The sequence below is a fragment of the Passer domesticus genome, chromosome 6, assembly GCF_036417665.1.
Source record: "Passer domesticus isolate bPasDom1 chromosome 6, bPasDom1.hap1, whole genome shotgun sequence".
Taxonomy (NCBI): Eukaryota; Metazoa; Chordata; class Aves; order Passeriformes; family Passeridae; genus Passer; species Passer domesticus.
The window spans coordinates 7,316,145-7,338,242 of record NC_087479.1 but is presented as its reverse complement, the minus strand read 5'-3'; the positions used below and the strand labels follow the sequence as shown (position 1 = coordinate 7,338,242).

At 46.7% G+C, this 22,098-nt stretch overlaps 1 protein-coding gene and 1 long non-coding RNA gene across 12 annotated transcripts in view; one reads left to right on the top strand and one right to left on the bottom strand.

Annotated features, from left to right (window-relative positions):
• Positions 1 to 2,840: 2,840 nt before the first annotated feature.
• Positions 2,841 to 11,779, bottom strand: LOC135302524 (uncharacterized). 7 transcript variants are annotated; one of them, XR_010364118.1, is made up of 4 exons: positions 9,808 to 10,904; positions 6,955 to 7,129; positions 4,459 to 4,608; positions 2,841 to 4,317 (listed from the first exon to the last, which is right to left on the bottom strand). It is a non-coding gene; the product is annotated as an uncharacterized LOC135302524 (long non-coding RNA). The 7 variants fall into 7 exon arrangements; XR_010364116.1 differs by having other exon boundaries at positions 2,841 to 4,608; positions 9,808 to 9,878; positions 10,239 to 10,904; XR_010364114.1 differs by lacking the exon at positions 9,808 to 10,904 and adding an exon at positions 11,071 to 11,779 and having other exon boundaries at positions 2,841 to 4,608.
• A 111-nt stretch (positions 11,780 to 11,890) lies between these two features.
• The window catches only part of TMEM260 (transmembrane protein 260), a 32,915-nt gene continuing 22,707 nt past the window's right edge, over positions 11,891 to 22,098 (top strand). For 2 of the 5 annotated variants that reach the window (XR_010364111.1, XR_010364112.1), the window contains exons 1-3: positions 12,067 to 12,272; positions 17,267 to 17,298; positions 18,147 to 18,295. Coding sequence is in view for 3 of the 5 variants with exons in the window: in XM_064423031.1 (XP_064279101.1) it covers positions 12,113 to 12,272; positions 17,267 to 17,298; positions 18,147 to 18,295 (341 nt within the window). In the remaining 2 variants the exon portion in view is untranslated. Of the gene's footprint in view, positions 11,946 to 12,065; positions 12,273 to 17,266; positions 17,299 to 18,146; positions 18,296 to 22,098 lie in introns of those variants that run through there. The other 3 variants (XM_064423033.1, XM_064423031.1, XM_064423032.1) reach the window with 3 other exon arrangements.

The window sequence follows — 22,098 nt, the reverse complement described above, 5'->3', positions numbered from 1 at the left end:
GCCAGACTAGGTGGGCCTTCATCCCCTTTGGGACCTTCATTCCACTTTGTCTTTCCCCACAAGGCACCACCTTCGTTTTGGCACTGGAGAAGAGGCCACACTGTGATAATTTATTTGTGGGGAGTTTTGAATAAGTTAGAGATGGGATTTTTGAGTTGTTTTTGATCATGTGGTTTATTTTCTTATTTTTTACATCGGTAGGAAGGGTGAGTTTGTTTTACATTGTTACAGGATTGTTTAGAAAGTTATAAGACTTTTAGTTATAAGATTTTTTTAAGGAGTTATTAACTAGTAAAACACTGTTAACAAAGATATTTACATTTTTAACTGAATTTTTAAATATTTAGTTTCAGAGACTCATACTACAGTATAAGTTTTCTTAGTCATGTTATGACACACAAACCTACAGCACTACATTCTAATTATCCTTATTTACGTCTGTAACTACTTTTATTTATTCTATATCTTAAACTCTAAAACTCTAAACTTTCCTTAATGTGTCTCTACTATAAACTGTGAATCCACATTCTCACTTCTAGCACTTAAGTTTAGAAGCTTTTCCCAAAGTCTCAAATCAAATCTTGTATTTAATTCTAAGCTTTAACTTACAAACCCAAAATTCTAAAAATTCCTTACATTTCAAATTCCAACACCACACACCCACTCCACACAGACAGGGCCCTGTGCCACCCACCTTTGGGCACCTGCCTGAATGACCCATCACAATGTTTGCCCATGGAAAGACAGGGAAGGAAGGAATTGCTTGTTTTTACTCTAGGGAGGGTCTGGACCCACTTGGACCTGGATTCCTTCCAGCTGCCCATCCCTATGGCTTTTCTGCTACTCTCCCTACACCTCCTACCTGGGTTTTGCATGGTGCCAACCCTCGCAGTGCCACTGAGATGAGGATGAGCAGCAGTGACTTGCAGTGAGGGTGGAAAGGTTTGAACAGCCCCCACTCCCCGTGCCCTCAGCAATCCATCCCTCCTGCAGGACCCTGGCTATCAGGAAATTCTGCTAATCCCATGCAGCCATAGAGAGCTTTTCTCCCATTTGCTGGATGTACGAAATCCATATGTCATCAATCTCTTTCTGGTGGCTGGAGCCTGCCCATGAAGCTTAAATCTCTGGCATGTGGCTGGGAGCACGAGGGCCAAGTCCTGGTGCCTGCCAGCACAAGCTTCCACCTCCCACTTCTCCTGCTGCCCTCTTGTCTCCCTCCCCTGGCAGCCAGCACCCCCTGCAGCCGCTCTTGGATCTGTTTTAGGGGAACCAAATGGTTCCTGCATAAAGCTGGTGGTGGAGCAGCCCAGATGTGCTGTTGGAGCAAGGAGGGGGCAGAGCTGGGCAGCTGCCTGCGTGCTTTCCCCCGGGAGGGCATCACCAATGCTCCAAAATCTTCTTCCCAAACCACCTGCCAGGCCTCAAGCTGCCAAAAAAGCAATAAATGAAGTGCAGCAGGGTCAGCTGCTTGGCCTCCACCAGCACTGGGGAGCTGAGGCTGCTTAAAAATGATGGCATTGCCAAATTTGGGGCCAAAAATCAGCCTTTTGTCGATATTGTCTTTGCTTCAGCGCCCGGCTTGGGCTTTCCAAATTCCTCTCCAGAGGCTGGGCAAAGGAAATGGGCAAAGGGGGTTGGTCTGGGAAACAGCCCAGCCTTCCACAGTGGGAATGTGTGGCTGAGGGGGTCCTGCAGCTGGCAGGGAGGAGCTGGCAGAGGCTGGGCACCGTGGAGAGGTGACAGACCCGCTGGTGGGGACAGGGTGCCAGGAACACTGCCCCAGCACTGCCAAGCTGCCCCTGAGCCCCAGCACTGCCCAGGCACAGAGCAGATGTGGGAGGATGGGGAATGCTGCCACAGAGAGGTGCACAAGAACAGGGAATGAGGCCCAGGAGCAGCTCAGGGTTGGGATGAGGGGAGAATTCACATGGGGTCAGAGCCCTTCTCCCTTTATCTTTGGGAGATTTGGGTAGCTTACTTTATTTTAGTCCCTTGCAATACATTTATATAAAGCTGCTTTGGGCTGAGTGCTTCTTAGTGCTGGTCTCTGCTCTATTTAAACATAAATGTTTTAAAGTGCACAGATAGGTTTTTAACAGGGGAAAAAATTGCATGTGAATTACATTTATTTCTTGTTTACCCATACGGCTCCAGCCGACACTTATCGACAGATTAACTTTCACTAAACTTTCTGTGTAATATGTTTTAAAAACCCACTTCAAGTACAGATTCTATTAGTTCCTGACCTTATGTTTTAAGAGGAAGAAAGTGGCTTTACACCACATGAAATGTGTTAATGCATGGATAGAAGTCCTCTTATCCTCCTGCTTACATTAGGTCCAATCAGGAGAATGGATTATGTTTTTAATAATCTGACATTAGTCTTAAAAGTAATATTTAAGGCATTAGGATCCATAACTGCTGTGGTGTGTTCAGAGCTTTCTCTTTGTGCGTGTGCACACAGGGCTGGGCTAAAACATATGTTTATGAAACAATGCATTAGCCCAAAACCTCCCCAAATATATGGGGATAAATTGGGGCAGCAGATTACTGTTGACATCACTTTTTCAATTAGAGGCAGAGGGAAGATTTGATGGCCATTTTAAAACTGATTATGGAGGGCAGGGATTAGAGGCTGTTAGGAACAGGAGGTCTTGCTCTCCTCTCAGCCTTGGCCTCCTGGAGCTCTGTGGACTTCAGGACTGGGTGCTGCTTTATGGGGTGGAATAAGGCCAGAGGCACTGGTGGCACTGGTTTTATGTACAGGTCGTCTGTACATGGGGCTGGGCCTCTCTGCCTGTCTCAGTCCCTTGGAAACATTTCATGGGACAGGGGAAGAAATTTGGAGTCTTTATTTAGGGGAAAGCCAAATATTTCCAGCTGGTCTGGGTGGGTAAACACTGAACCCTGCTAGGCTGGATCTCTTCTCTCTGTCTTCACTCATGGTTGGAGGGACATTTAAGTCATCTCAAGCCCTGATGTCCCCTGCATCCCCTGGAAAAGACAAAAGGGAGCTGGAAAAGAAACAGGGAACACCAAGAGGAGAAAATGGTGTGTGTGGCCATCACCGTGCAGAGGAGTGGACTAGGATCTGCCATCCCAGCCAGATTTCTCAGTGTTTAATTCCTTCCACTCAGAACCTTTCTTCTAGGCGTAGTTTGTCTAATTGCAGCTTTTAGCACTTCAGGCTCACTTCAGCTTTGTCTGCTCAATTAATCATCCTTTCAGGATCAGAAATCTCCTCCTCATGGGGCACTCGCAGCCCACGGCCACGTTACTGGGGCACTCGCAGCCCACGGCCACGTTACTGCCCACCCTCCTTTTTGCTAAATTGGAGATTGCTCAGTGGAATTACAGAGGGGCTTTTTGCACCCCTACTGGTGCTCACAGCAAATTTTAGACCTGCCCTATTTTTTAAGAATCCTCCTTGGGAAGCCTAACCTGAGCCTAATGCTCCCATCAGTGCTGGACGCAGATGTAACCCCACGACTGCTGTTTCCTGTTGGCAAGAATTTGAGATCAAAATGCTTCAGCTTTCACTCCTCAGCTGCTGGGAGAGCATCCTCCCTTATTTTCACACACACCTTTCTCTCCCACATCTCCTGGACAGCAGGAATTGCAGGGAGCCTCTGCCTTTTCCCCCTCTGACAGCAAACAAGGCTTTATCTTCCCAACATACGTGCAGTAACTGTTGTTTGGTGGCAGAAGGGAAATCCACAAGCTATCCAGCCACTGCACCTGCCTGCTTGGACCAAATTCCCCTACTCGTGTTTGTTGACTGGAGTTAAACAGGTCCTGGGCTGGGAGACCAGCTGGGAAATCCAGTGATTACAGGCACAAACCAACGAGCGAGGGGCGGGGATGGGCAGCCGCTCCTGTTTGACCACCACTGAGGGAACCTGGCAACACACCATCCTGACTCTTTATTTTAATTCCAGTCAGGGGAAATTCGAGCCAGCCAAAGGAGGTGGGAGACAGGATATCCCCCACCCTCCAATCTGGACTGGTGACACATTTTGTCTGGGGGAACGCAGCGGTTCGAGGCGGCCACCCTGGGGTCTGCAGACTGTCCTGCCTTCCTCCTGCTCTGCCACGGCCTTTTCTAACTCTGAGGGGGTGTCTGAGCAGAGCCTCTTTGTCTCCAGCTTCCAGACACAACAGCTGTTTCTGGGGGTCCTGCTGGCGGCCTCTCACAGGTGTGGTTTTGGCCAGCACAGGGGTAAAAAGTGCCAGGTGAAAGGATGGGTTATGCAGAGCTCGTGGTGTTTAGCTGGAAACTTCCTTCCCCAAAGGTGCTGCAGAGCTGGGTCATTCCTGGGTAGGTAAGAGATGAGACACCACAGATATCTCCATGCTTGGAGTGACTCCTTGAACTCAGCACACAATGAATTTCATCCATATGTAGAAAAATCAAATTAATTTAAAGGTTTTTCTTAGTTTTCCTGGTGTTCTTACCAGTTGGTCAGCTACAGTGGACAAAAACCCAGCCCAGATAAGATGATATTCATGAATACCAGTGGATATTATTCTGCAAAAGCTTTGTTTGGGAAGGTCAAGTTGTACGGCATTATCTCATATTTATGGCTGAAAAAATCCACAAGGTTCCTAGAAAACAGGAAAAAAGGCTGCAATTGCCTCCTGTATTGCAAAGGAATTATCTGTGCTGATTAAGCTGTCACTCATTAGCTCACCAGGCTTATCAAGGCCCCAGCTCACAAGGCCTTTGACTCCAGCAGGAATGATAGCACAGAACATTTGGTCCACCTTGGGTCACTCTGCACCCATTTTGCCTTTTTTTCCTGCTAATATCATGTGTAAATATATGCACAGCTGACCCTGCTGGAGAGTCCCCTGTCCCCTGCAAGAGGCTTCAGTTCCCCTGTGCTTCCCTTTGCAGTGTAAGTTCAGGCAGATTTGTGGAAAGCAGGAGATTTTGTTTGCGCCTAAATCTTTTTGTGGGATTTTCCTTAAAGGCCTTAATGCCATGGAAAAACATCAAGAGGCAAATTCTGCTTTGGGTTACACCAAAAGGGGAGTAAGTCAGCTGAAGGCAGTGAGGGAAGCTGGATTTATCCCAGTGGAGGCAGAAGCAGAGCTCAGCCCCTTGCACTTTGCTATTTTCTGCACCAGCAGTTCTGGCCTTTGAAAAATGAGATGCATTTTTCTCATTGTGGCTTGAGAGGAGCCTGCAAATGCCAGATGACAGAAAGCAGAGGAACAAAAGTCTGAGGCTCCTAAATTAGAAGCTGTGGCAACTTCAGGCATTGTCCTATAGAAGCTGCCCTTGGCTTTATGTTAAATGTTGTTTTCTTGTGATTGTCAGCATTTAGTGTTAAAAAGATGCTCAGGGAAGGCTCGTTTTACCTCAAATCCATGACTGGGCAGTACCAGATTGGAAGATTTGTCTCACTATGGGATGGGATTTGGAGCAACTTGGCTTAGTGAGAGGTGTCCCTGCCCATGGCAATGTGGAATGAGATGGGCTTTAAGGTCTCTTCCAACCCAAACCTTCCATAAAGATTTTGGGGTCCTTCCCACAACATCTCCCACAAGACAGCTGGTTTGGCCATGGATTTCCCATGGAGTGCTCTGGCTACATGGGTGCTGAGCAACTGGTGATGTGAATGGGCAAGCCAGGTCTGGGAATACGCCAGGATTTAATCTGGATTTAATGTAATCCATTTAATCTGTTTCCTAGCCTGGCCTTCCACAGGAAATGGAGATGGAGCCAAAGTATCCTGATCCTGTTTTTGTGCTCCCTGACCTCTAAGGAGAACAGCTGCAGGACCTGGGCAGACCTTGAAACCAGGGGATGGAGAAGTTTCAGGAGATTTGTCTGGAGGGTAAAATTCCATCCTCTGGGGTTGCTGCTGAGCTGGGACATGCTCCTGTCAGCCACCAGCATGCTGAAAGAAACATGCCTGAGGTTTGGTTTGTTTTTTGAAGCTCTGGAGAATCCCACTGTCCCAGCCTGAATTTTTTGTGAGGTTTATGCTTAAATGGTTCAGCCGTTACTGCGAGTGTAAGAGAAGAATATTGTGTTCTGCTCCTGTGTAATAAAAGCAGCAGCTCTGGGACTGTCACCCCCTGGGACAGGAACTAGGGCTGAGCCAGGGATCAGCCTGGGAAAAGCAAACCAGCCAACTCAGTCCAACTCAAAATCCTATCCAGGGGTTGACCTCCCAGTTCTTTTCCCTCCAAAACTTGGATTTATTACATTGGAGGCAATAAACTCCAGGTAATGTGAGCTATCCACAAAATGGCACAGCTCCATCAGCAGGGCTGCTTGGATACAGGGAAATGGGAATTACAGGATCCCAGAATGGTTTGGGTTGGAAGGGACCTTAAAGCTCACCTCATTCCACCCCTGCCATGGGCAGGAACACCTTCCACTAGACCAGGTTGCTCCAAGCCCTGTCCAAGCTGGCCTGGGACACTTCCAGGGATGGGGCAAGCCACCATCCCTCCTCCACTCAACACTACCTGCTGCTCAGCATCTCTACAACTTCATTTTGGCCACGTATCAACACACCACAGTCCTTGTCTGTGACCTCCTCTATGCAGAACAGGGGGAGGAAAGGTTCCCATCACAATCTTACCAGAATGAGATTCATACAAAAACCCTGTGGGAGAACACAGGTTTTGGAGCTGACTCTGGAGCTGCATCAATTTCCAACTGGAATAAAAGACAACCTGGGGCAGCTTAACCATGAGTAGCAGCACCAAGGATTTGTTCAACGGAGGAACACAACAAAGATATGGTGGGGCCAGGCAGGAAAAGACAGGTTAAACCAGGTACAGAGAGCAATTTTGGAGGGTACAGTTCCTGTCTTACTTGACAGCCATTGTGCAAATTCCCTGAGCATGATCCTCAGCTGACACAATTCTGACAGCAGCTTAAAGAAATGGGAATGAAACAGAGAGAACTGATGGAATGTAAAAAATTCTTACCTGAAAGAGTTCCTTGATGAGTTTCACTGGGCCTGTGAGCACAGGTGAAAAAATGAGAGTTTTAAACCCTGATCTGCTGGTACAGATTTTCAGCCATGTGCTGTGTATGGGCATTTCTTGGGCCAGGCTGTGAGTGTGGCCACCAGGGTATGGCCTAGAAATTGATGTCCTACACCTGTAATTAAAATAAGGATTAAAATGTGTAAATTAGTAAAAAATGTTCCCTTTTTCCAAACATTTACCAGAGAGTAATGGAGCAGCCCAGGGATGAAGGGAACAAGGCCCTCAAGTGGTGCAGCAGCCAGAGAAGATGGTCTGGGAGGTGGTGGTGGAGTCACTGTGCAGAACAGGCATTGCCAATAAGGCATGGGGATAAAGAAATAATATTAGTTCAAGGAAACCAGGTGTGAAACCATAGAGATGACTGTCAGAGTTCTGGGAAAACCAGCTGAGACAAATGGGATCCATGACTGCTCACTGTGACAGAAAATCAGCTGGAAGGCCACTGAGACTGGTGCAGGAAGAGACTGGAATCTCCTACAAGTCAATAAAGCCTTTCTGACAAAAATGCAAAACTGTGGGAAACAAGAAATGGGGAAATTATAATTAAAAATTGAACCAAGACACATGGGAAAATTAGTTCAGTCTATTTTCCTACTTGGGGAAAAAAATGAAGCTGAACTTTGAAACAAAGAACAAGCTGTCCTGGCAGCAGTGGAACCAAGTCTATTTTCCTATGGAACTGAGCCCCCGTCTTCTCCCAGACCTCTGATCCCTTCTCACCTGGGAGATCTTTACCTTTCTTTTGAATTTTGAGGGGTTCACAAGGCACTGGGGGTTTCCTGGTGGATGTGAAGCGCACAGATCTGGATCCCTTGGGTGGCCAGGGAGAACACCAGGAACCAGCACAGAGCTTCCCCACGTGCTTTGGGTGACCAGCCACATCCAGGCATGTCCTTGATGGCTGGATGTACCTTGAAAATGTGCTTTTGCAGGATGGGGCAGAGAGAACCCCATGTCTGCTGGGTTTTGGCTTCTCTTTTCTACCTGTGTGCATGTTGGGATTGAAGCTCTCGAGACAGTATTTTGTGTTCAGGCTCAGGTGTTTATTATTTCTTATCTGTATTACAAGTTGTGAAGTCTACAGCATTCTACTATCAAGCTATAAAATGGCTAACTATCCTTCTATACAAGGTTTTTAAGGCTAAACTATCCAATTAAGAAATGACACCTAAATTATTTTCACTTTTAACCCAATAACTAATCACTCCAAGTCCGCAATGCAGACTTTTCTGTCCAATTACAAAATAGCACCCAAACCCATGGAGAAGAAGGAAGAAGAAGGTGAAGAAGAACAACCAGCCACCACCCTAAAACCTCCATCTTGCCCCACATATATTGCTATATTCTAAAACCTTAAACTCTAAACTTTCCATCCTGTGATATTACACACTTCTAATCAAACTGCACATCCATAATCCCAGTGCTATCAATCAATTTTGGAAGCCTTCTTCATGGCCTCAGGTCAAATACAGTTTTTTTCTTGTGGGTCTGTGCCCTTCAGCACTGAAAGTTTAAAGTTCTCAGCATCCAGGTTTCAACCATGTCCAGGGACAACAGGATGCTCTCTGGACCAGGTGTGCTTTTATTCCCCTTGGAAACTCCCTCTGCACCATGTCCAGTGTTGCTGTAGCTGGGATGTGGGAGCCTGGTCTTGCCCCCCTCAAGAAACAAGTCATAAAAAGCAGCTTATTCAAGCAACTTAAGACCAAATAAAAGCAGCATAACCTCCTTTCTCGTTCTTTGCGGGCAGCCATACATCACAAGTGGAAATTCTGCCAAATTTCTTGTTTAAATATAGGAGCTATGCTTTGTATTGTTGGTGGTCCCCATGAGGAGCTGCTCTCCTTGCATGGGGATATTGTTCAGAATGAAGCCTGGGCTGGCTACTTTGCCATTAAAATTCCGTGCCAGCCCAGTGCTGACAATATTGAGGCTTTGCTAAATGTGTGTACGTGTAAGTTCATTAAATGGGTGCTGACTGTTGTTACACAAGTACAGCAGTTGAGTGCTTTCTGTATTAACCTTATCACCTGATGGGCAAAAGAAAAGGTTTAACTAAAGCTTAGGACTAATTGAATGGTATTTCAGTATTTTCTTATGTAAAACTGGTTCTGGTCTATTGTTTTTATTTATTTGCAATAACTGTGCTCATTCAAGTTTGTAATGACACTGCTATGGGTGAATAGAATTTGCTTTAAGTATTATTCTCCCTTTTCCTATCTCCTGCCTCCTCTAAACTGTGTCTCTCAGGAGAAAATCTGCAACAGAGCCTGGTAAAAAGACAACTCTCTAAGTACACAGTCATTTTGGGGAGATACGTTCCCAAGCTGTGTTTTTAAAATTACTTCTAGCAGTTCCTGTTTATTTTCTCTGCCTGCCTTGGGTATTTCCTGTCGGGCTGAGCACTGAGCGTGGAGCTGGAGGAGATAGGAGAGGAAAAGCCTCTCGAAGAAAGGTGGGAGGTGTCTTATCATCAAGACACTGCACAAACCAGAGCACTTTCTTTGCTCGGTTGCCACTAGAGTATGCTCTCGTGCTACAAGTTCCAAGGATTTTTTAGAAATAAATCACTCTGTGTAGCACGAGGCCGTCTTTCAAAGGCTTTTTCCACTTGCCTCAGTGGTTTGGGTTTTTTCCTAAGACTTTTTTTTTTTTTTAGTTGCTGTTGAGCACACAGTCAAAGCTTAGAGAAAGCCAGGAGGGTTGCTCTGTGGTGAGGTGAATCTAAGTTGGGTTTGGATAACTCCCAGTTTCCAGAGCGTGGGTGAAAACGGCCAAAAAATATCTTACCTGTCTCTAAAAACAACAAAAAACAGAGGTTTGCACGTCTTTCCTGTCTTGATCAAGCCCCTGGGTCATGGCTGATGAAGAAAGGGGAGGCAAATCTCACGAATTAATAGATTTCTGCTTACAGAAGAAACATGTAAATTCCCCTTTTCAACATAAAGTGTGCCTGTAATCCCAGCCTTTGAAATGGTGGTAGTTATTCAGTAAGATAAAGGCTGCTGTGAGCCTGCCCTACCACATTACAGCAAAGTACTTTGTCACTGGCACCCTAAAAGTTCCAGCTTCTGCATGACAAAGATATAAAACAACTTGCAGGACAATTAAAGAACAGTTTGTCCTCACCCTATTATTACCAGCCATTCTTCCACGTTTCGATATTTGCCCGTAAATTGCTACCTCCCCCATCAATATAATTGTAATCAGCCACGGCTCACATTTGTCTTTGGATGCCTTTTCCAAGGGAAACACAAAGAAGGAAAAATACGGCAAAGAAAAAAGCCACGCTCCGGATAAAGAGCCTCGCCACCAGCCTGCTTTCACACACAGGCTGCGCACTTTGCTGCTAAAATTACATTTTAGGAGCCCCAACGGGCGCGGGAACAATGACCCCGCTCATTTCCATAGTGACAATGGCTGGCGGAGCGTTGGAACGTGTCTTTTTCCTCTCCGCGATGGTGCTCAGCCAACACGGGCAGAAACCTGCCAAGGAGTTGGGTCCCTGGAAGCTCTCGGTCACCGCGGAGCCGGGAGGTTCCCTTTGGGATGGGAGGCAGCTGCTGTGCCCAGGTGGTGCTCACGGCCTCCAACACCAGCTCCTCCAAGTGACTCCTGAGTGGGTGAAAACTTCAGCTTTTCTGTACAGCCCGGCCGAGTGCACAGAGCTTGCCTAAACTCATAAAGTCGTAGATGGCTTGGGTTGGAAGGGACCTCAAAACCCAAGGGCAGGGACACCTTCCACTGTCCCAGGCTGCTCCAAGCCCTGTCCAACCCGGCCTGGAACACTTGCAGGGATCCAGGGGCAGCCACAGCTTCTCTGGGCACCCTGTGCCAGGGCCTCCCCACCCTCACAGGGAAGGATTTCTTCCCAATATCCCATCTAAACCTACTCTCTTCTAGTGTGAAGCCATTCCCCCTTGTCCTGTCACTCCTCTCCGCTCCCTTGGAGCCCCTTCAGGCACGGGAAGGCCACAGTGAGGTCACCCCAAAGCCTCCCCTGAGCCCCCCCAGACTTTCCCCACAGCAGAGGGGCTCCATCCCTCAGATCACCTTGGTGGCCCCCTCAGGACTCGCTCCAGCAGCTCGATGTCCCTGCTGTGCTGGGGACCCTGGGTTTCCCTTAATGCCTCCCTTGGTTTCATCTTCCAGGGGTTTTGTGCCGCTGTTTCAGCGGGGCCCTTCGGCAGCCGCTTCTCCAGCCCCCAGAACACGACGCACGTTCCCTCAGTTGTGTCAGCCCTTAATCCTGCTCTTTCTTCCTTAATAAATGCAAACCTAATTTTCTAACGTCTCCACTTAGATCTAATCCATAAGGCTGTTTATTATCCTCGTTACCCTCTCCTATACCTTTTTCATTTGTATTCAAAAGCCTCTCTTTAATCTGTCTCAATTCTGCAGGTATGGCCCCGCCGCTCTTTCGTACAATCCCATAATGATTTCCACGGATGTGTTTTAGTCCTCTATCGATAGGTCTCGGGATGCTATTTGCCTTCCTTAACTGCTTCCCACAGCGGGAATCGCCGCTTTTAATAATCCGTGCGCTGACACCTTCAATCTTTTCCTTCACCGGCATCTTGTGCCACCCCATCCAGGGGTTAAATCTTTATTATTTGTGTATGGGCACACCGAGGCTGTGGTGGAGGGGCTGCAGCCTGCATCCAGTACTGTCCGAGGAGGGCTTTGATGTGTAGGAGAGCGGACAGAAGGAGCTGATCCTTAAAAAACCTCGTCCTGCAGGGACGATCCCGGGAGCGAGGGAAAGGCAGGACCCGCGGTGGTTTCGTCCCGTCCCCCCCCGCGCGCCTTGGTCCCGCCCGGCCGCCCGGCCTCACTCACCCTCAGCCACACCCTCTCCGGCAGTACCAACTCTTCTCCGCGGGGGAGGATGGAAGAGAACAGAAGGCCGCGCTGGATCACCTCACCTGGTTCTCCGCTCTCTCTTCTCTCTGTCTGACATTTTTATTAAGAGAAGTGCCGGAATGAGCTTTGGGGAGAGCTAGACGGCGGGCGGGACAGAGGTGCTCCCCCCGCGGGCGGTGGATGGCACAGCCCGCCCGCCCCGCGCGGCCGAACCCGGAAGGTGGCGGCGCACATGGGCGCGGGGCCCGGGCCCGGCGCCGGGATCGGCGTCGGCTCCGGGACCGGGATAGGGATCGGGAACGGGGCGGGAGGAGCCGCCGGGGCCCTGGGCGCTGCCGTGGCTGCTCTCTACACGGCCACGCTGCCGCCCGCCCTGCCCGGCGGGGATGCGGGTAACGTACCGGCTGGGGAGCCTCGGCCCGTAGCGGCCTCGGTGCATCGCGGGGGCGGGCGGGGACGAGCCCCTGGGGACCGGAGCATCCCTGTCAGCCCGCGGGGATGCTGTCACCCCACAGGAGCTCGTGCTGCAGTGTCACCCGTGTAGGGTTGGTGTGCCCAAAGGAGCCGGTGCGTTGGTGTCACCCCGCTGGGCTGTCACCAGCGAGGGCTGCTCATCCTGAGGGACTGGTGCTTTGCTGCCATCCCATAAGGGTGCTCATCCTGAGGGGTGGTACTTCACTGTTACCCCATAAGGGTGCTCATCCTAGGATGCTCATCCTACAGGGGCTTGTACTTCACTGTCACCCCATAAGGATGCTGATCCCGTAGGCACGGGTGCATTGCTGTCACCCCATTAGGCTGGCTATCATCCCATAGGAATGCTGATCCTATAGGGGCTGGTACTCCACTGTCACCCCATAAGGGTGCTCATCCTATAGGGACAGGTGCATTGCTGTCACCCCATAGGGTGTCTGGTGCATTGCTTGCTCCTCATTAGGCTGGCTGTCATTCCATAGGAATGCTGATCCTATAGGGCTGGTATTTCATTGTCACCCCATATGGTTGCTATGATCCTATAGGGAGTGGTGGCTCTCACCCCTATAGGTTTGCTCACTCCAGAGGGGCTGGTGCATTGCTGTTGCCCCATTAGGTTGGCTATCATCCCATAGGAATGCTGATCCTATAGGGGCTGGTATTTCATTGTCACCCCTTTTGGTTGCTGTTTTCCTACAGGGACTGGGGCTTATCCTACAGGGATTGTTATCCTACAGGGATTGGTGTCACTGCAGGGGGTTGCTGTCACCCCATAAGGATGCTCATCCTACAGGGGCTGGTACTTCACTGTCACCCCATAAGGATGCTGATCCCATAGGCACGGCTGCATTGCTGTCACCCCCTGGGGTTGCTGGCCCCATTAGGTCCCTGTAGCCACTCTTTTGGGGTGCTCACCCCACTGGGGCTGGTGCATTTAAAGCTCCCCAAGGGGCACTGGCCCCACAGGTGGGTGCAGCAGGGACACCCTGCCCTGGGGTGTGCACCCCTGGGGGCCGTGGCAGTGACCCAGAGGGGTCAGCACAGCAAGGTCCCCCCTGGGCTGGTGCCCTTGGCCACCCCACAATGGTTTGCCTGTGTTTGAGCCTTTCAGAGAAGGATTTAGCTGGTGGCTTTAGGGGACAGATGTGCCATCCTGCCAGCTGTGCTGTCACTGTCCTGGGAAATCTTTGGATCTGCCTGTCTGCAAGTGCAGCTTCCTGGCAGTGCCAGACTGTCTGAATTTTGGTGTTTGGCACTGCTGACCCCACAGAGGGACAGAGTTCTCCTGTTTGGTCCTGCTCTGGTTTTACTGATTTAACCTGTTCTTGCTGTAAAAATACTTTGGTTTTGTGTGTGTGGTTTGGAGATGGAATGCATGTGTGGCTTGGTTATTCTTGGGAATATGTTGCTAATTTTTATTTCATGGAACAAGTGTCCAGGATACTTTCTTTCTGTGTCATCCCAAAACAGTTCAGTGGCTCTGCTTAATGCTGTGCCTCCTGGTCACCAGTGGTTTCAAATCCAAGCTGTGCATGAAATTCCTTCTAAATAAATGGCATTTTAATGGATTCATGTATTTTACAGGCTCAGGATGTGTGGAGAGAGAGAGAGGCACTGGCCAGGCTGGCCATGTGCATCCTGATGGCTTTTGCTTCTGCTCCCAATTTACTGAAAGGGGGCTGGGTTTGCTCCTTCTGTGTCTATTAATTAATATGTGATAATTGATATATTTACAGTTGTTAGCATTTTGGTGTTCATGATAATTTTTGGCTATTTTTTTGTCTGTGGAAAGCACCCTGTGCTCCGAGCTGTTCATGCTGCACGAAGCCTCAGGAACCTGGTTCTTAGTTGTGCTTGAGCCTGGATTCTCCCTGTGGGATGCAAATAAGCATCAGCAGCCTTTGCAGAGAGGGGTGCAGGTTCTCCTGGTGATGTCATGGATGGATTCTGGGATTTGATTTTTTGTTTGATGTGAATTATCCCAGTAGACAGAGCAAGCAGCCCATGGGTTCACCCCACTTTCCACAGGTTATTGTGGTGTTAGAGGAAATCCCTCAGGACAGAATCCTCACTCCTTGTCTCTCCTTATTTCTTTATTTTTTGAATTTTCTTCTGAATTTGCTGCCTGCCTTCCATGTGTTCACTGGGACTGAGCAGCCACAGGCTCATCCCTGCTGTCCCCTTGTGCCTGTCCCAGCCAGAATCATGTCCCATCACAGTGTCAGGACTTTTTTGGGCATTATTTCTCCTGGTTTCTCATGGCTTGAGCATGGAATACCCCAGCTGGAGTCCCTGGAATGTCTGTGCATAGCCCTGCTCGAGGTGTTTGTGCCTAAAATTTCTGCCACCAAAAGCACTGAGGCTACTTGTGTGAGTGAAGAGCTGCTTAAGGATTTGCTGTATCTGCTTCCAGGCAGGGAGCCTAGGATTTTATTTTATTTTATTTTATTTTATTTTATTTTATTTTATTTTATTTTATTTTATTTTATTTTATTTTATTTTATTTTATTTTTTAAGCTGTCTGTATTTTTAATTGTTCCCAAAGTTTGCAGTAATCCAAAATGTCCAAGGCAGTTGGTATTTCCACTGGCAGCTTGCTCGTGTTACCTAGTGTTAGAATAAAGAAATGAATGAGAGAATAATAGGGGGAGATGGAATTATAATTCAGAAATAGCCACAGATGTTAAAACAGCTTAAAAAGGGATCAGATAAAAAAGAAACCAACCAGATGTTCTCTGTGATGTTTCAAACATCAGCTCCCAAACTTGCTGGGAATAAATCAGAATTCAGGCAGCATTGGGCCTGTTGCCTGAACACCTTTATGGGGGAGACAGAAACTTCCTGTTTGCATCAGGAATCACAGAATATTCTGAATTAAAAAGAACCCACAAGGATCATCGAGTCCAGCTCCTGGCCCTGTGGTGTTGGAGGGAATAAACATTTCATTTTGAGCCAGTGCCTGAAGATGCCACAAGTCATTCTGTCTCACAAGACCTTGAAACCAAGTTTGGGGGTGCTGTAGTTGTTCCTCTGTGTGTTTTGCTGTTTAATATCAGTGCTCCTTACTCCTCCAGCCCATGGAGGCTGTCAGGGATGCTCAGGTGTGTGGGAAGGAGATGGAGAATTATCCAGAGCAGTGGCTGTTTTATACTTATTTTGATTTTCCCACTGGAATTCTACAGGCCTGTGTCCTTGTCTTTTTGGGGTTTATTTTTCCCTTAATTCTTACAAGGCAAAGTTATTCTGTTGTCTTTCAAAACTTGGCAATGGATTCCACCAGTGGTTTATTGGTATTATTTCTGCAGCTTCCTGGTTGATTTGTGGCTGTGTTTCTTTGGGGTTATTCTTGCCTTTGATATAAACGTCACAGCAATGCGAATGAAGTTAAATTTTTGCTTTTTTACATGCACATATTGCTGCATCCCAGCAGGATTTTAGTGGAGGAAAATCCCTGGGATGTGGTGGGTGATGGGCATCACCAGCTGCTGCACACTGGGGAACCCCACAGTGCCAAATTTAGGGTTTGCTTTATTCTCACCATCCTTTGCTGTGTGCAGGAGGATTTATCCCTTCCCAGCCTCACTGTGCCCTGGAAATGTTGGAGCTGCTGAACTCTGAAGGACTCAGAATTGGGATGGATGTTTTTCCCCTTGCATCCACTTTTTGGGGGCTGTTTTGCAGCGTAGGGTGAAATTTTCCTAAAATAGGAAAAGCCAGTGTTTGCAAGGGCAGGAAGCTCCATGTCAGAGAGGTTTTGGTGCAGGAAGGGGCAGGTTTGGTCCTGGTCACTGCCAGCCAACAGCTCGAATTCTGCAGAAGTTGTCACCAGCAGTAATGGGTTGACTTGAATCTTTTTTTAAAATGCAGCATTTACTGCATTTTGCTTTAATCCTGGTTGTCAGGATTTAAAGGTGCCATTTGTACAATCCCCCCTGCCCCCCTTTGCATGGCGTGGTGAGGACGTGACTGTACAGAAATTTAAAATATGGTTAATTTAGCATTTAAAGTCACCAGTGCCCTTCATTTGTTTCTTTCCTATCTAACAATGCTGCCATGACCTTGGTGCTTCCAGAATTAACAGGACAGTAAAATTGGATTATGAAATTTGAGGGAAAAAAGGAAAACCAACTGTAATTTTTAATTTTGTTTCTCCCTGAATGTTTTGTTCTTATTGAATATATTCAATGTGTGCTGTTCAGGAGAGTTTGCTGCAAAATGCTCCGGTGTCAAGTGCTCTAAAAATGTCAACTGTTCTGCTAACGTGGGTCTTTTTGTGGCAGTTATTTGTCCTGGCATGAAATACAAACAAAATGCAAAATCTCAATGTTGTTTCTGTTGGGAGCTGGGTGCAGCATCACTGACAGGTAAAATAATTACTTGTGAAGCAGAATTGCTGTAATATCGAGGGAGAGCAACCTTGCCACATAAATGGATGCAGATTTGCATGATCAGTGATTATATTTCTTTTTAAAAACTGTAAAGCTCTGGTTTTGTGTTGGTTTCTATAATTTTTTTTTTGACAAACAACTGGGTTGTTGAACAGACAATACAGCTTAAGCGTTGCAAACGCAGTGCTTGAAAGTTATTGAGTCAGATGGTTTTAAATTAAAAATACACACAGAGAAACATCTGCATTTTGAGTGTCTCAGGCCATTCTTTGCCCGAGCCTACCTATATTTTCACTTATCTGTTCATAAAAGTCTCGCGAAAAACATACAAAAGATATTTTGTGCAATGACATCAGAGGGAGAAAATATTCTTAGAAAATTTCATGCTGTTAAATCTCCACAGATTTACAGTTTTATCCAGTCAAATTAATGCAAAACCCCAATGCAAGCATTTGGATTTTGAAAACTTTGGAGGAGTGTCATTTCCTAATAGTAATTATTGGTTTTACATTATTTTTTCACAGGGGAGCTGATCACAGCCGCATATGAGCTTGGAGTAAGTATTAGTTTTATTGTTTAATCAATGCTCTCATTAACAGTTTTAGGAATTAAGGAAGTTTAATTAAGCATGGAGTAAAGTAGATTAATTTATTTTCAAACCACAGTTTTTACTAACTTATAAGTACAGCACGCGACAATTTACTTCAAGTTTTAAATCCAATTAAACTAAATTATAAAGCAAAGGCTTTACTGTATATACAGTAGCTGGCTTATTATCAACCCAAATTTTGTATAAGCTGGGGAGAATAAAATAAATCGGGTTAACAATTTTAATAAGTTTTATTATTTAATAAACTTTATTATGGTGCATGATCCCTTTAGGCAAGACCTTAGGACTGTCAGCGCGGTGGTAATCCGATAGCAGTGTGGTCTTTCAACTTGCTAACCAATAAAATAGTTGAGAAGCTGTTCTTTTTTTTAAAAAAAAAAAAAAGGGGGGGAAAAAAAAACAACAGCCTTTTGAATGACCCTAATATACTGTGAACCCAAACAAGGAGCCCTTTAAGGCACGTTAATGAAACGTGGCACCTCCTTTTCCTCGCTGCCTTATTATTATGGGCGAGACGTGGAGCCAGATCCACTGAGGAAAAAACCTTGGTGGGGTTTGGGATGGGTACTGGGGTTTGGGGTGGGTAAAGGGATTTGGGATGGGCTCTGGGGGTTGGGATGGGTATGGGGATTTGGGATGGGTATGGGGATTTGGGATGGGTATGGAGATTTGAGATGGGTACCGAGGGTTGGGATGGGCACCGAGGGTGGCTCGGGGAGCGGAGCCGCTCGGGGCTGCCCTGCTCTCATTCCCAGCCTCTCCCCCTTTCCAACCCCGTGTCCCTGTGTCCGTAGGTCGCCCACCCTCCTGGCTACCCCCTGTTCACGCTGCTGGCCAAAGTGGCCACGGGGCTGCCCGGCGGCTCCCCCGCCTTCCGAGTCAATCTCCTCTGCGGCTTGCTGGGAGCAGCTGCTGCCTCTTTGCTTTTTTGCACGGTTTTCAGGTAAAGTCCTCGGGGGTGCTTTTTCCTTGGCTTCGTGGTGCTTCCCTGGCGGCTCGGAACATTCCCAAAGGCTCCCTCTGCTCCCTGCTGGCCTTCGGACCGGCGTTTCCCGCCCCCCTTCCCTAATTAGTTCCTCTGATTAACCTAACAGCAACTTAATCTGAATTTGACCTTCTTTCCCGCACAAAAGCCTCCCCCTCTTTTATATTTTTTCTCCCCCGTTTTCTTTTCTGTTAAATAATAATAATAGCAGTAATAAAAAGTGCGCCCTTTCCCTTGCCCAGCCGTGACAGGTTGTTCAGGCTCATTATCACAAATCACCGCTCGGTTTAACTAACCAGAACTAATGAAGTTTGTCGTTCTCGAAAGATGCAGATGGTCTGTTTAAATTAACAGGATGAGCTTCACCTATCGGGAAACCGTGAACTTGGTTTAATTGCAGCTCCCGGCGGAGGTGGGTGGGCAGTTGCCTGCCCGTGGTACCCAAGGAGCAGGGAGAGCATCCCTGCTTTTCCCTGGAGCAGCTCCGGGCTGGGGAGGGATGTCCGGAGCCTCCTCTCTGCACCTCTAACCTTGGGAGGACAGGGAACAATCGGGATGCTCACGTGGTTATGGGGTTTTTGTTAACCCTGCTCGTCTTTGATGTGCAAGTTCTGGCTGCTCTTAACCTCAGCCTGACCCATATTTGAGAGGATTATGGCAACCCGCATAAACAATTTCTGATGTTCTTTTGCAGGGAAAATAGGGCATGTTTTGAGGCTACAAATGGTATCGGGGCGCTTCGCGATGAGACCACCGGGATTATTTTGACAAAAGCCCTTTTCTCCCACCCGTTTCCAGAGCCACCCCTTAGGGAAACCTTCCCAGCAACCTAGAAATAAAAGCAGGAATAAATGGGGAAGTGGTGAGGGGCAGATTCTGTACAGGCTGAGAGCCCTGAGCTCGCTTAAACTTTGTTCCACAGGGTCCATCTTTCTCTGCTGAAGAGGAGTTGCTTTTTTGCACATCAGCTCCAAAGCACACCTACTGGAATTGCTTGACTAGTTCCTAAATATTTCTGTAGGCGTTTGAAGTGATTGCTTTCACTGTGGCTAATACATGTAATTAAGTCGGCGTTATTTAATTTAATATCCTGTATTTCACAGCCTATTTGGGAAGCTGGAAGTGGCACTGCCCTCCCGTGCACAGTGCTCGGTGCAGCATCAGAGCACAACTCCATTCTGTTAAAAACTCCTGCAAGCAGTTGCTAAAGGTTTTCTATATTTGGTTCTGATTTCTTTTTTAATGGTGGTTATTCCTTGGGTGCCCGCTTTGTGCTTTGGAAATGATGCAATCGTTCCTTTATAGAAATAAGGATACAGGAGAGAAATGACGGGCTAAATTTGAGAATTATTTTGGGAATTACTTTAGCACTTCTGAAAGTTTAGGTGTTTTGTTGGTGTTTAATTGGATTTGGAAGACGGCGCTTCTGTCAAATTTAGAATTTGCATGAAGGAACGGAAAACGTGGAAGCGAGAGATGATAAAAACTATTAAGACTTACAGAAATTATTTCATAGATACTGACAGGATCAATTATTCAGCCTAACAATGATTGATTTTTTTTTTAAATAATTCTAAGGTCAGTTTTATTTCCAAATTACAATGTTACGTTTTTCATTTCAAGCACATTAAAATGGATGTATTTTTTGGGACATTCATTTGGCTAAAAAAAAAAAAGAAAAATTATTGCTTTTTCATTTATTTATTTTAAAAGAAAAATATTAGAAAGTGTTCACTGGCACTGTCTGCTTGAAGCTGTAGCTGAGGGTGGTGTGGTGTGTTTTAAACCGGGTTTGTCCGTCCTCACAAAGAGACTAAACAAGTCTATCAAATCCCCCCTTATTTTTGTGTTTAAATAAAATTATCTGATGGGGTGACCCCTACGAGGTACCAGTGGCAAAATCAGCACCTGCTCCTCTTGCCGCGTGAAACGCGGATGTTAATATGAAAATATGTAGATGTTAGGAGTACAAATAATTGATGAAGTACACATCCTTCGGGAGCAACACGGTTCAAGTGGCAAATCTGCCTGCTCAAACAATAGCCACCCTCCAGCGGGGAGGAAGCCATCTCTATGGAAATGGGGCTGACGCTGCCCTATTGATCGAGTGAAGAAGACATTATACAATGTCAGTTGGGTTGTTACGATTTCATTTGTCGTCTGACCTGAACTTAACCTCTAAAACCTTTCTTTTCTCCCCGCCAGCCGGGCAGTGTTTGCTGTTTACCCTCGCACCCCGTGCCTCCCTCCCTCCCTCCCAACATCCCCATACAGTAAATCTCTCCCTTTTTAATTTTATTTTTTTTAATTAATTTCCCCATCGATTCTTTTTGTTTGAGTCATTTCCCGGAGTTTATTCCTCGGGATGATTTTATTGCTTAAGGAGAAGAGTTGTGGTTCCCTCTGTGGTGTTTTGGATGTTGTGGCACGTGTGGGATTAGAGTGGAATTTATTCCTTGAGCAGATTTCTCCTTTGCCAGGTGATGGCTGGCGGGATGCTCCGCGCTAGGGTTGAGAGGAAGCGGCCGCCGCATCACGTCTGTTTGTTAATTTTATTGTGTTGCCATGTATGATATTACTCCTTTAATTACATTATTTTTTTAAGCCTGGATTGTTGTTCTCAAAGTGAAATTATGTCGCAGCACATTGGTGCAGAAAGGCTTTTTGTCAGTAATCCAGACTATCGCTGAACGAGCCATTTCTCCTTTGAGTTACTTCTCAAGTATGGATTTTTCTCCCCCCCTCTGCACAGTCTTAATAAATTGCTTGTAATTATCGTAAAATGCCATTTACAAAGAGTTTTCTCGGACTGCTTGTAACTGAGGCAAATAATTCATCTTTGCTTTGAAGGAGGGGGAGATGCTTTATGTTTTCAGGACTCAGCAAGTGCGGCTGTAGGATTGTTTCCTGAAACAACTATTTATTTGTTTTACTGTGGGAGGCAAAGCATAGCAAGTTTACAAAGTAAACCAATTATCTTCTTATAATATGATTGCCAAAGTGTCATTTTCTGCACAGGGGATGCATTCTTTGCATTCTCTGCTGCAAAGAGAAATAGGAAGCTTTCCCCTGCTCGAAGTGCTTTTTTTTTCAGTCTATACCTTTCATAGTTTGGCTGTTTTGGGGTTTCTGAATACACAAAGCTGTTTTATTGCAGAAGCAGTAGCAGAGTAAATGGTGTCATTGCCCAAGTATTTGTAGGAAGTTTTTGCCAGCTTCACTTTGGCTGAGTTGGACACCGGGTTTTGAAAAGGGGGAAGATGTTGCATTAAATTAAGCAATTCACATCTCTTTGGTTTGCTGTTCTGGGTATCATATTAAATTTGGTACTAATACATTATACAAACATATATATTTACATATATATATATGTGTGTATTCCCTGCCCACTAAAACTTCCAGACAACGAATTGTGAGTGTTTATAAAACCCAGAGCCAGCTTTTCTCCCACCGCCAGCAAAGAGGAGAGTTAGGCATGTTGGATAATGAAATCATCAAAATAATTCCATCATTTTGAAATCATAGGGATGTTTTGGGAGTGCCACTTGACCCTCTTGGTGGCACTGAGCTATCTAGCTCCCGGGGTGTGTGTCCTGGAGCTCTTGTGGGAAGGTCCCTAAGGAGGACCATCAGTGACCTTCATGGCCATCCCAGAGGGGCCCCATGGCTGATGCTCCCTTAAAACTGCCCAGTGCTGGGAAAAGTTGTCTTCTGCCCCTGGTGAGTGAGGAAATGCTCCATGCCCCTGGGTACATGGGTTT